General features: G+C 40.8%; 1 protein-coding gene across 2 annotated transcripts in view; it reads left to right on the top strand.

The window, feature by feature from the left end:
• Positions 1 to 15,087, top strand: part of dpydb (dihydropyrimidine dehydrogenase b) — a 137,634-nt gene that overhangs the window by 42,984 nt on the left and 79,563 nt on the right. For both annotated transcript variants that reach the window (XM_064939191.1, XM_064939198.1), the window contains exons 4-7: positions 2,154 to 2,241; positions 2,463 to 2,624; positions 12,447 to 12,643; positions 13,119 to 13,200. In XM_064939191.1, coding sequence (XP_064795263.1) covers positions 2,154 to 2,241; positions 2,463 to 2,624; positions 12,447 to 12,643; positions 13,119 to 13,200 — 529 coding nt within the window. The remainder of the gene's footprint in view (positions 1 to 2,153; positions 2,242 to 2,462; positions 2,625 to 12,446; positions 12,644 to 13,118; positions 13,201 to 15,087) is intronic.

Genomic DNA, 15,087 nt, shown 5'->3' with positions numbered 1-15,087 from the left:
GAGCTTTCTCCATTCACTTCGAGTTATTTTTGTTGTTGTTGTGGTGGGCCACTCTGAGTCAAAAATAATTCCACACATGTATTAGTAGGCTGTATGTAAAGACCAGATTAAATTGACGATAGTCTGATTGGTGAGATTATTAAAAAAGTGTGTGTCAAATTGTGAATGAGAGACTGATTAAGTGTGTGCAGCCTGTGCAAGAAACAGAGCAGAGCACATGCCTTTCATGCAACTTTTTTCAAATCGTTATTAGAGTTGCATCCAGTAGTGGTGTGTGGGTAAAATCACTGAGCCAAGCCAGTAAAAAAAAAACGATGTTGTGATAATTGCGTTGCTTGCTCTATAATCCATTCGTTCATATGCCACGTGACATACTATATGACAACAAAAAGATGACAGTCACAGTGGAGGAATAAATTCAATGACACGTATTTATTTCATCACAAAACCGGAGAGCAACACCTGTCCAGTGAAGTCCACAAAGCAAATATTGCATGTAGCAAACCGTTATATCAATTATAGTATGGTCAAGCAAGTTAATGTTTTTTGACAGCTTACTAAACAACTATTGATTTAGAACCAGAGAGTTATCGCAAGTCAGCACAAAGACTTCAGGAGCACTGCCTCCGCTATTTCAGTACCATTTCAATTTAAACATTTAAACATCATCAAATCAACAAGGCTATTACATTGAGTGTACAAACTATTAAGGACACCTTCCTAATACCGAGTTGCCCTCAGAACTGCCTAGATTCATTGAGTTGGCTGGATGTCCTTTGGGTGGTGGACCATTCTTGATACACACAGGAAACTGTTGAGTGTGAAAAACCCAGCAGTATTGCAGTTCTTGACACAAACTGGTGCACCTGGCACATAATACCGTACCCTGTTCAAAGACACTTAAATATGTTGTATTGCCCATTCACCGTCTGAATGGCACACATGCACAATCCATGTCACAAATGTCTCAAGGCTTAAAAATCCTTATTTAACCTGTCCTCTCCCCTTCATCTACACTGGATTTAAAAATAGATTCATCTGATTCACCTATGTCATGTCATGTTCTTAATGTTTTTCACACTCAGTGTACAGGCTTAGTTTAATACACTGAAAGCAAATGTCAAGATTCCGAAAACAATTTAGTCCAATCAATGTTTCTAAATATCATGTGGCTGTCCATGGTACTGATTTGTGTGTGTGTGTGTGGGCGCAAGTAAAACAACAAATGTTGACTTACCCTCCTTTCAGACTAGTTGAATGCCAATGTCATCCTCCTATCTTTCATGTTGGCAAAGCGGTCTATTGCTCTGTCATACAGTGCACTTGTAGTTTTTGTTGTCATAGGCTACCTAGCTAAAATGCTTGCTTGCCTAACTTCCTCTTGTGGACAAGCTAAGCTAGCGAGCTAGTTAACGAGAGTCTACTAGGCTACATCTAGGCTACGTATTGAACGTCAATCATCTCAGCCAGTGGCACAACATATTAATTTATGGTTAGTTCAGATTCGTTGTCATAAGCATTGGCCCGTACAGAGAAATAAATCCAAATCCTCATCTCCAGCCATGGCGTAGGAAAGGGACGAATTGGCAACTACAGGACAGCAACACAAGCAGACCAGAAACAGACATGTTTTTCTGAAAATGTTGTTTTGGAGTTTTTAAGGAAGTGGTGTGATTGGTCTGAAGCCAAATCCAAACTGGGGGGGGGGGGGGCTCAACGCTGATTGGCTAATTCATTGACGATTGTTCCATCAGGGGAGGCCTAATGCTTGCTGGCATCAATCAATCAAATGCTGTGGTGGCAACATGTTATACTCTTTTGGTCCAGACAGCATCAGATACATGGGCTACCACTGAACACACACACAGCATCTCTTTCGTCCAATCAGGACTGTCGGATGATTGGTTACTCTTCACAACCTCACATAGGCTACTAATACAATGGTATCAATACAATAGTAATACAATGGTATCATCTGTGCCTTTGATGCAAAAAGTGGTGCCTGTTCTTATTATTGGGGCATATCATAACAGAGAAATTGTTTGGAGTCAAATATTATACATGAGGTATCTGAAATGCTTTGGAACAATCATTTACTGTCATTTTTAGGTGATTGGTATATTGTGAATGTAATCATGTTTTCATCCCCACAGGTGTCTGAAATGTGCTGATGCACCATGCCAGAAGAGCTGCCCCACCAACCTGGAGATCAAGTCCTTCATCACCAGCATCTCAAACAAGGCAAGAAAGTGCTTTCTCTTGATGGACATACAGCATAGGAATGCATAGACATTGTATATCGTCAAATTCCTTTATATGATTTACCTTAACACAAAGATGAATGCGTTTTTAACTGTATGTATAGTTACTCTAGAGTTGACCAATTCAACCGGTACCTTTCTTTCACCTCCACTGTGTTGCTGCAATATCAACATGCCTGTGTGTGTATTTGTTTCTGTCAGAACTACTATGGAGCGGCCAAGGCCATCCTGTCGGACAACCCCCTGGGGCTGACGTGTGGGATGGTGTGCCCCACCTCGGAGCTCTGTGTGGGGGGCTGCAACCTCTTCGCCTCCGAGGAAGGACCTATCAACATTGGGGGCCTGCAGCAGTTTGCTGTGGAGGTAACGTAGACTGCCCTAATATATTTAGGGAAAATTAGTTTTGACCTCAGTATTGAACCTTTAGATAAAGCCATTTGCAGATTCTTGTTCTAGGCATTCCGCTCTGTGTCATATGCCAAATGTTTGTTGGCACAAACAGACTAGTACCCAGGCTAAGGACTTTCAGCTACAATATTACATTACAATTTGTGATGTGCTGCTTGTATCAAATGTCCAGATATAGCCACCACAGCTCTCTATGTACGGTTCCTCTAACCCCTCCACTCCACTGCTCTCCATTGCTCTCCATTGAGCCCACAGCAGTAATCGGAACAAAAACACTCAGCCATCTCTCCCCATCTGCTTCCTTTCTCTCTTCGCTGTTCCTGCTTCATTCTATTCCCTGTCCGCCTCCCTCCTCTTCCCTCTTCCCCTTCCTTTCCCCCTGTCCTCCCCCCTCCGCTCCCCTCCACTCTCCTCTCCCCTCTCCTCTCCTCTCCTCCCCTCCCAAGTCCCTCTCCTTCCTTCTCAGGGTTGTAAAGCGTGTGTCTCCAACAGAGTGACAGCTCCTCTCTCCCCAAATGCGAAAGGTCACGGTTGTTTATCAGACTGATGATTAGATAACCCCTTCTGAGATCCCTATCCTGCCTCTACACACACAAACGCTTACGCACACACATACGCGAGAAGACACGCAGGAACACATGCATTCACACACACACAGACACACACACAAACACATATGTATGCACACACACTCACGAAGACACACACTCTCTCTCACTGTCTCCCTCTCTCGCTCTTCCTCTCTCTATATACAGTGCATCCGGAAAGTATTCATACCCCTTGACTTTTTCAAATTTTGTTACATTACAGCCTTATTCTAATATGTATTAAATTGTTTTTTTTTTTCCTCACCAATCTACACACAATAACCCATAATGACAAAGCAAAACAGTTTTAGACATTTTTGTTTTAAATGTTTTAAAATGGAAATATCACATTTGCATAAGTATTCAAACCCTTTACTCAGTACTTTGTTGAAGCACCTTTGGCAGCGATTACAGCCTCATTCCTCCTTGGGTATGACGCTACAATATTGGCACACCTGTATTTGCAGAGTTTCTCCCATTCTTCTCTCCTGCAGATCCTCTCAAGCTCTGTCAGGTTGGATGGGGAGCGTCGCTGCACAGCTATTTTATGGTCAATCTTGGTTTCATCAGACCAGAGAATCTTGTTTCTCATGGTCTGTCAGTTCTTTAGGTTCCTTTTGGTTTCTTTAAGCGGGCTGTCGTGTGCCGTTTACTGAGGAGTGACTTCCGTCTGGCCATTCTAGCATAAAGGCCTGATTAGTGGAGTCCTGCAGAGATGGTTGTCTTTCTGGAAGTTTCTCCCATCTCCACAGAGGAACTCCGGAGCTCTGTCAGAGTGACCATTGAGTTCTTGGTCACCTTCCTGACCAAGGCCCTTTCACCCTGAATGCTCAGTTTGGCCGGGTGGCCAGCTCCAGGAAGAGTCTTGGTGGTTCCAAACTTCTTTCATTTAATAATGATGGAGGCCACTGTGTTTCCTTGGGACCTTCAATGCTGTAGAAATCTTTTGGTTCCCTTCCCAGATCTGTCTCGACACAATCCTGTCTCGGAGCTCTACGGACAATTCCTTCAACCTCATGGCTTGGTTTTTGCTCTGACATGCACAGTCAACTGTGGGACATTATATAGACTGTTGTGTGCCTTTCCAAATCGTGTCCAAACAATTTAATTTACCACAGGTGGACTACAGTCAAGTTGTAGAAGCATCTCAAGGATGATCACTGGAAACAGGATGCACCTGAGCTCAATTTCGAGTCTCATAGCAAAGGGTCTGAATAGTTATGTAAATAAGATATTTTTGTTTTTATTTTTGATACATTTGCAAGAATGTTTAAATGTACTGTATCTCTCTCTCTCTCTCTCTCTCTCTCTCTCTCTCTCTCTCTCTCTCTCTCTCTCTCTCTCTCTCACACACACACACTTGCTCCACAGGCTAGCTCTCTAATACACACAGGCAACAGCATTTCCTCGATTGAGGTCTGATGGAGACACAGAGCTTTAAAAAAAATATATATATGCTACTGGTCAAAAGTTTTAGAACACCTACTCATTCACAGGTTTTTCTTTACTTTCACTATTTTATACATTGTATTATAATAGTGAAGACATCTTAACTATGAAACAACACATATGGAATCATATAGTAACCAAAAAAAGCGCAAAATATATTTATATTTGAGATTCTTCAAATAGCCTCGCTTTGCCTTGATGACAGCTTTGCACACTCTCTCAACTAGCTTCACCTGGAATGCTTTTCCAACCGTCTTGAAGGAGTTCCCACATATGCATTTTATGGCTGCTTTTCCTTCACTAAGCTGTCCGACTCATTCCAAACCATCTCAATTTTGTTCAGGTCGGGGGATTGTTGAGGCCAGGTCATCTGATGCGGCACTCCATCACTCTCCTTCTTGAAAAAAATAGCCCTTACACAGCATGGAGGGAGGTGTGTTGGGTCATTGTCCTGTTTAAAAAACAAATGTTAGTCCCTCTAATCCCAAAACAGATGGGATGGCATATCGCTGCAGAATGCTGTGGTATCCATGCTGGTTAAGTGTGCCTATAAATAATAAATAAATCACAGACAGTGTCACCAGTAAAGCACCTCCACACCATCCCACTTCCTCCTCCATGCTATACGGTGGGAAGTACACATGTGGAGATCATCTGTTCACCCACACTGCGTCTAACAAAGACACAGCTGTTGGAACCAAAAATCTCCATTTTGAACTCCAGACCAAAGAACAGATTTCAACCAGTCTAATGTCCATTGCTCGTGTTTCTTGGCCCAATTTAGTCTCTTCTTATTATTGGTCTCCTTTAGTAGTAGTTTCTTTCTGGTCTCCTCTGAACAGTTGATGTTGAGATGTGTCTGTTACTTGAACATTTATATGTGCTGCAATTTCTGAGGCTGGTAACTCTAATAAATGTATCCTCTGCAGCAGAGGTAACTCTGGGTCTTCTATTCCTGTTGTAGTTCTCATGCGAGCCAGTTACATCATAGGACTTGATGGTTTTTGTAACTGCACTTGAAGAAACTTTCAAAGTTCTTGAAATTATCCGTATTGAGTTGCTGTTAAGTCTTAACGTAATGATGGACTGTCATTTCTCTTTGCTTATTTGAGCTGTTCTTGCTATAATATGGCCTTGGTTCTTTTCAACCAAATATGGCTATATTCTGTATACCCCCTACCTTGTTACAACATAACTGATTGGCTCAAATACATTGAGAAGGAAAGAAATTCCACAAATTAACTTTTAAGAAGGCACACCTTAATTGAAATGCATTCCAGGTGATGACCTCGTGAAGCTGGTTGTGAGAATACCAAGGTTGTGCAAAGTTGTCATAATGGCAAAGGGTGGCTATTTAAAGAATCTCAAATATAAAATATATTTTGATTTGTTTAACAGTTTTTTGGTTACTACATGATTCCATATTTGAGATTCTTCAAGTAGCCACCCTTTGTTATTTCATAGTTTTGATGTCTTCACTACTTTTCTACAATGTAGAACATTTTAAAAATTAAGAAAAACCCTTGAATGAGGTGTTCTACAACTTTTGACTGGTAGAGTATATCTATTTTAAAAAAAATTTAAATTAAAAAATATCCACACCACATACAAACATACAGATTTGATCAACAACTTACAGACGCACACAAACAAGGAATCAATTTTCTCTGCCCAGACCTGCATGTTCATACGCCCTCCCTAGTGCCTGCGTTATTGTTTGGCACAAGGCCTTAAATTGTACCAATTCGTTTTTCTCGGTCGCCCATGCTATTTTATTTCAAACCCTTCAATAATAAATTATTCAATTTTTACATTGTGTTAATAATGATGGTGGATTGACTGATTTCCAAGTTTTTAGTGCACGTTTTTCAAGATGAGTGATGAGAAGAGAATCGTCCAGCCCATTGGGTATCTCACTACACCCCCATAATGCCATGTCTTGAAATATGCAAACAGACAAATTAAAAAGATGTTTATATTGTAATACGTCTGACAACTTTCCAGCTCCGCCCATAACTTTTGGGCTTTATAGTGTTCCCAGAAAGCATGGATTATTGAGTCATTACTAGTTTTACACATGACTCTGCGGTTGTGCTGTAGAATTTGTCTGTAGAATTTGCCTGTAGAATTCTGTCTCTTGTATCATAAATTCTATACATTAGTTTATACTGGATTAAGCATACATTTTAATCAACTGTAATTTCGTTAGTTATGCTACAACATTCCCTCCATCTTGTGCCAACATCGCTTCCTTTTAATTTAGTCTTGGTTCCATAAATTAAAATAAAATAATCTAAGAGATTGTCAATTTGGCATGCTCTCCGCAAGGTTTTTTATATCTTACCTATCTTACCTTTTCTGACTCAAATAAGGTTGCTCTGATGTCCAAAATATTTCAAAAATTATTTTCATGACATGTAACTTTTAAGTTACATGTATTTTAAAATGTCTACATGGGTCAGTCCAAAATTGCTTTTCAATTCTGTCATGGAAATACATGTTTTTCCTGTTTGCAAGTCTTTTACGTTTTCTATGCTATTAGTTTTCCACGTGGACCAATTTATCCGTGAATTCTGAAAAGCAATCCAAGGATTGTTCCATAGGGTTGTGTTTTTGGGGAGTAATATTGGTTATTGTAGAATATGTTTCATTTTCTTCCATATTGTTATAGTGTTGTTAAATATGAAGTTGTTAATGTTCTTAGCTTTATCCGTTGAAAATAGATGCGTACAAATCTTCTGGGGATATGCACATCTTCAATATGTACCAATTGTTCCTATTTAGTTTATTTGACTATATGTCACAAGATAAAGACTTGGGTAAGGAGTTGATACAATTCTAGAAGGCCACCCTCAGACTTAGGAAGATGTACAACTTTCCTTTTTATTCTATACATTTTATTTTCCCATATGAAGTCTGTTATGACCAAGTATATGTCTTCGGTGGGGTAATTGGTATTACTGACAATAAATACAAAAACACTGAATAGGTTTATTCTACCTGTATGATTTATGTGAAGATTGTTCCATTTAATTGGAATAGAGTTATATCTTTATACAGTGTATTTGTTGTCACTTATTAAGCATCCTAGGTCCACTTATAGGATTGCTGTAGATCCTGAGCTATTCTTCTTCTTCTTCCTATTGCCATTACAGTTGAAGTCGGAAGTTTACATACACCTTAGCCAAATACATTTCAACTCAGTTTTTCACAATTCCTGACATTTAATCCTAGTAAAAATTCCCTGTCTTAGGTCAGTTAGGATCACCACGTTCTTTTAAGAATGTGAAATGTTAGAATAATAGTAAAGAGAATTATTTATTTCAGCTTGTATTTCTTTCATCACATTCCCAGTGGGTCAGAAGTTTACATACACTCAATTAGTATTTGGTAGCATTGCCTTTAAATGGTTTAACTTGGGTCAAATTTTTTGGGTAGCCTTCCACAAGCTTCCCACAATAAGTTGGGTGAATTTTGGCTCATTCCTCCTTGCTCCTTGCTTGCACATGCTTTTTCAGTTCTGCCCACAAATTTTCTATGGGATTGAGGTCAGGGCTTTGTGATGGCCGCTCCAATACCTTGACTTTGTTGTCCTTAAGCCATTTTGCCACAACTTTGGAAGTTTGCTTGGGGTCATTGTCCATTTGGAAGACCCATTTGCAACCAAGCTTTAACTTCCTGACTGATGTCTTGAGATGTTGCTTCAATATATTCACGTAATTTTCCTACCTCATGATGCCATCTATTTTGTGAAGTGCACTAATCCCTCCAGCATCAAAGCACCCACACAACATGATGCTGCCACCCCGATGATTCAATTTTGGGATGGTATTCTTCAGCTTGCAAGCCTCCCCCTTTTTCCTCCAAACATAACAATGGTCATTATGGCCAAACAGCTTTGTTTTTGTTTCATTGGACCAGAGGACATTTCTCCAAAAAGTACAATCTTTGTCCCCATGTGCAGTCTGGCTTTTTTATGACGGTTTTGGAGCAGTGGCTTCTTCCTTGCTGAGCAACCTTTCAGGTTATGTCGATATAGGACTCGTTTTACTGTGGATATAGATACTTTTGTGCCTGTTTCCTCAAGCATCTTTCCAAGGTCCTTTGCTGTTGTTCTGGGATTGATTTGCACTTTTCGCACCAAAGTACATTAATCTCTAGGAGACAGAACGCATCTCCTTCCTGAGTGGTATGACAGCTGTGTGGTCCCATGGTGTTTATACTTGTGTACTATTGTTTGTACAGATGAACTTGGTACCTTCAGGCGTGGTCCCATGGTGTTTATACTTGTGTACTATTGTTTGTACAGATGAACTTGGTACCTTCAGGCGTTTGGAAATTGCTCCCAAGGATGAACCAGACTTGTGGGGGTTTACATTTTTTTCTGAGGTCTGACTTCTTTTAATTTTCCCATGCTGTCAAGTAAAGAGGCACTGAGTTTGAAGGTAGGCCTTGAACTACATCCACAGGTACACCTCCAATTGACTCAAATTATGTCAATTAGCCTATCAGAAGCTTCTAAAGCCATGACATCATTTTCTGCAACTTCTGACCCACTGGAATTGTGATACAGTGAATTATAAGTGAAATAATTACTTGTGTCATGCACAAAGTAGATGTCCTAACCGACTTGCCAAAACTATAGTTTGTTAACAAGAAATTTGTAGAGCGATTGAAAAAATAGTTTTATTAAGGACCTCAACCTAAGTGTATGTAAACTTCCGACTTCAACTGTATATTGATATTTTCCGCGTTCATTTTGTATGCTGAGATTTTACAGTATTCTAAAAATATGTTTAGCAAAGGGGCTTTGAATTTTCAATATTGGTCAGGTATACCCGGAGATTGTCTCTGTATATTCATGTTTACCAATACAGATACCTGTTACGGGTCTTTTTTCAAGCGGTCCAATTGCCAGAAGAAACATTGCTTCCAAGAACACCAAATCACAGTAGTTGTCACAGGACATCCCAGGTCAACAGTGTAGCTGATTAAGGGACAGTGGGATGCCACAACATGATATCATTGATAAGCATCAATCTGGTATGATTTTGTAAAAAGATAGGCTTCGAGGAACATGACTCCCAAGTGATTGCATTCAGTAGGGGAGAGATTAGCATCACACTATGGAAGCCTAGAGAAAGGCATCACGGACATAACTTCTAAGTGAATACATTGCTTACAATGGGGGAGAGATTAGCATCACACTATGGAAGGCTAGAGAAAGGTATCATGGACATGATGCCTAAGTGATTACATTGCATTCAATGGAGGGTGATTAGTCACGTGGCATGATGCTTAAGTCAATACAAAAAGATATGAGTAAAGGTATTGATGCATAGATGTGTGTAAAGGGAGTTCACATAAATCAGGACAATGCATTGAAGGCAAAAACAGTGGTGATAAAGCTGCAATGGGTAAATTGGGTAAATACTCAGACAGACAGACAGACAGACAGACAGACAGACAGACAGACAGACAGACAGACAGACAGACAGACAGACAAAATCAAACCAGCGTTTATTAGTTGCGTAACACGTCTGATGGTTTTTATAGCTGTTCTCCCTCTCTCTCTTTCTCTCTCTCTCCATTCTCTAATCCCCTACTCTTGAGTGGCACAGTGGTCTAAGGCACTGCATCTCATTGCTAGAGTTATCAAACCCTGGTTCAATTCCAGGCTGGATCACAACCGGCTGAGATTGGAGTGCCATAGGGCGGTGCTCAATTGGCTGGGGTAGGCTGTCATTGTAAATAATTATTTGGGTGGGGGGGCTGGAATTGTTTTAAGAAGGTCATACCAAGGATAATTTAGCTATTGATTTTGAAAAATATATATATTATTTGATACAAATGTTGTTGTTTTTTTATGTTGGGCCTTACTGCTATTGGCCTATACAAACACATTGAATAACAGATTCACTATATGGAACAACAGATAGTCCCCCCCCCCCCAAAACAAAAACAAAAATCTAAAGGAAGTGTCTGTCCTTTATCTGAGAGATACTGTATAAGAAAGATCAGGAAACAGACATAGTTTTTAATATGTATTGAACCCCTTATTTTTGGCACTCAACAGTCTCCACATACTTCCATCCATTTTTTTTCAACTGGTACCGGGGCAGTATCATCATTCCATAGAGGGGTCATAACCGTTTCTAGGCCAAACCACTTGGACACTGCAGACGATCTTGCGAGAAGACGCCGCTCTCGCTCTGTCACCTTTCACCGCAGATGTGGAAGTGTGGCATAGGTGGATGCGGTGGATTGAGATGCATGCGATGCACAAAAATACACTTGATCTTTCGCTTAAACAGACAATGTTGTCCAATGTTGCAACAGTAACAAAGGGGACAGCAGATACAAATATGAAAAATTGTAAATTATGAGACAAGTTTAGCCAAAGAGAAAACATTGAGCTATATAAGGTGAATGACAGGATCCTTCCTAGCTATCCATGGTTGGCTGAGATAATGGAGGGGTTGACCATGGAGACGGTTTGCAAAACATTTACATGTGATTTCTTAAAGAGATGGGTGGGTCGATGGCTTAAGAGGGTGTGAATGATGCTGAATGGACGTAAACAAAGCAGAGCTCTGGGCTTTTTTCTCCTACTTGTTTCCTACGAGATTATCAAGATTATCACATTTTAAAGCAGAATAATGTCCCATTATTCCTCCAATCACATTGTTTGAAATACCATTTTGCAGCTCAGAATCTGAACTTTTGTCATCTGTAAAAACAAGCATTTTTGATATTTTTTTACGTAAGCCCCGTTGGGATGGGCCGTTTCACATTAGCTTGATTATATTTCAAAGATGTCAACCAGTATTTTATTTGTATTTTTGCCATAATATCTTACAGTAGACTGCTCCCTTCCATTCAGTGTTTGATCTAATGCATTCTGAGAATATATTTTTTCCTTATTATTTAATAACATGTAAGTGAATTATGATTTATTACAGGCAACATACAAAAGTATCGTAAAAAATATTCAATGCAATGTATTCACTTATGCATCATGTCCCATGGTGCCTTTCTCTAGGCATCAATAGTGTGAGGATAATCTTCACCTCATTGAATGCAATGTATTCACTTTGGCATCATGTTCCTTGAAGCTAATCTTTTAACAAAATCGTACCAGATGGACGTCTATAGTACCCAGGTACCCTAAAGGTACAGGAGAAAGATGCTTGCAGAATTAAAAAAATACCATAAGTACCCAAACATTCTGAAAATACACGTATGTAATTTTGCCAACTTTGCTCATCTGATATGCAGGCTATTCAGCTCACATTCTGTAGCTGCACATAAATGATGCACCATTATCATAGTACCCACATAATAAAAATGCCATAGTGTGTCAGAGGTTCAGTGGAAAATAGAGTTATGATACTGTAAACTACTGCAGACTGGCGAGCATGGCTCAACACAGAACCACCATCGAGAGCATCAGTCCTCCATCTCAACAAGTAGCAGTGGGGTTAAAGATGGACTGTAATCATTTTGTTCAATTTCAACTTGTCAGTTCCTCTCATATCAAATGTCACATATTAATGTGCAATTCCTCTTTTGGAATGCCCCTCACACTAAAATCCCAGCCCACTCAGGGCTCTGACCTTTGTCCAATGTGACAACCATAAATGTCAAGTCCATATGAACTTTTTCCTGGCCTGTCAAACGGATACTGGAAATGTTTTGTTTTCTTCTTCTTAAGACTTCGTACCGTCGTTTTTCATTCCAGGTTTTCAGCAAAATGGGAATTCCTCAGGTGCGGAACCCTGACCTGCCGCCTCCGGATGACATGCCCGAGAGCTTTCATGCCAAGATCGCTCTGATTGGTTGCGGCCCGGCGAGCATCAGCTGTGCCTCCTACCTGGCCAGACTGGGATATGACCACATCACCGTGTTCGAGAAACAGAAATACATTGGCGGCTTGAGGTAGCTGCACTTATTATTACTAATTTCCCGAGACTTAGGAATTGAATTAGATGTGAGTCTATCTGTACTGTGTGTGAGTTCAGGGGGAAATTGCAATACACTCTACTTGGAGCCACAGTCATGATGCTCACACAACACTTCTATAAGCATGACATTCTGTACATAATGCCTGGTCATAACAATTCATGATGGAATACTGTCTACGCGTATGAACTCCTTATGCTGCTTCTACGTTAACTCAACGCATTATACAGGATGTGACCAATGGATGCACAATCCTGTTGGTAATTCTTTTACATTCAACCATTTTGACACCGTGGCACTCCATTTCAGAGATAAGACCTTTGTATAAAAGCCTTAGCTAAGTTATCCAGTGGACCAGATGTTATTCGTATTGATGATTTATTTACTTGATGGATAGCTAGTGATTAATAACTGGTAATGTTTCACTTCTTCCTCTATTCCTCTGTTTCAGTACTGCAGAGATCCCTCAGTTCCGCCTGCCCTATGAGGTGGTGCAGTTTGAGATTGAGCTGATGAAAGACCTGGGGGTGAAGGTAATAAGCCCACGGATCACGCACACACACATGCATGAAAGCAAGCACACGTGCACATACGAATGCATGTGCGTGCGCACACACACACACGAAAGCACACGCACACACAAGCAAGAACGCAAGCACACACGAAGGCACACGTGTGCACAAATACCACCTCACCACACCTGACTGCGTACACACACTATCTCACCACACCTGACTGCTTACACACACCACCTCACCACACCTGACTGCTTACACACACCACCTCACCACACCTGACTGCTTACACACACCACCTCACCACACCTGACTGCTTACACACACCACCTCACCACACCTGACTGCTTACACACAGCACCTCACCACACCTGACTGCTTACACACACTACCTCACCACACCTGACTGCTTACACACACCACCTCATTGCTGGTATACACTTGACTGCACGCACATTCACCCAACCATCGACACACAATGCTTACTCACACGCAGCAGTCTCACTCTCACTGTCAAGAGCTATGAACCCTTCACCAGGAAAATATCAGTGACATTAATAACGACAACAGAAAGCCCTAAACAAACAAACAGGGACAGGGCAGAAGGAGACAATTAGAAGCCACGGTGGGGGAAGCTAAGTGACAAAGAGACTTCCTCCGGCGAGTGGCATCCATCTGGTCATTGTCTGAATGCCACGGCCTGGGAAAGGGCCAATCAATACTACTCATCCAGCTCACCTGACCGTGATTAATTTGATTTATTCTTAATTGTTTATTTATTTGACAGGGTGACAGAGAGAGAAGGAGAAGGGAAGAGAGTGAGGGAGTGGGAGAAAGAGATGGGGCAGGGGGAAAGGTGGAGAGGGAAAGGGGAGAAAAAGAAAGATGGACAGAGAAAGGAAAGAGAGACATGGGGAAAAGAAAGAGAGAGCGAGGGAGACAGCATTCCTTGAGGTTGGCTAGATCGAAGCGAAGGGATGGAGGGAGGGAAGGTAGATATTTCTTCTTGTGTTCTGACCAATTACTTCAAGGCTTTATTCATCTCCAGAAATGAATCCCATTACGATGGCCTCTCAATTAATTTAATTGAGAGAAAGAGTGTGGGGGAAATGAGAAGGACTTCACTCTATTACACCAGTGACAAACACAAACAAATAGACCGCTGTTGTGACTGTGTCCTCTTGTCCCTGTTCCATGTAGTTACTTAACCCCAGATTAATGCTATCCAACCATTGTCCTATTGTCTTTGTACTTCTATTTCATTGTGTTTATTTATTTAAGCTAGTTGTAATTACAAATGTCACTGATTACTAACTTACAGTAAGTACGTTAACTTACAGCTAATAATACAGTGGCAAATGCACAAAATCCCTAAAATGTCTAACGTTGTCACGCCCTGGCCATAGTTTACTTTGTATGTTTCTATGTTTTGATTGGTCAGGGTGTGATCTGAGTGGGCATTCTATGTTGGATGTCTTGTTTGTCTATTTCTGTGTTTGGCCTGATATGGTTCTCAATCAGGGGCAGGTGTTAGTCATTGTCTCTGATTGGGAACCATATTTAGGTAGCCTGGGTTTCACTGTGTGTTTGTGGGTGGTTGTTCCTATCTCTGTGTTTGTTGCACCAGAATAGGCTCGGTCATTTTGGTTTTTCTTTTTTCCTTGATTTGGAAGAGAAGAGAAGAGAACGTGAGACGGGTGCGCCATTCTCCTTGCGGAGATGGTGCAAAATTCTTCAACACGGTCGGTCCCTGGGATTGGGCTGGCCAACACGATTCGGTTTGCTTGGAAGGAAAAGGAGTTGGAGCCTTTAGGACGGGAAACTTTTGGAAGGACAATATTGATGGGGATTCTAAAGCTGACGGTGAAGGACGTGTTTTGTTTCCAAGGCAACTCGTTGGAGGGA

This window comes from Oncorhynchus masou, chromosome 3 (assembly GCF_036934945.1).
Source record: "Oncorhynchus masou masou isolate Uvic2021 chromosome 3, UVic_Omas_1.1, whole genome shotgun sequence".
NCBI lineage: Eukaryota > Metazoa > Chordata > Actinopteri > Salmoniformes > Salmonidae > Oncorhynchus > Oncorhynchus masou.
This window is presented reverse-complemented; position numbering and strand designations above follow the sequence as displayed.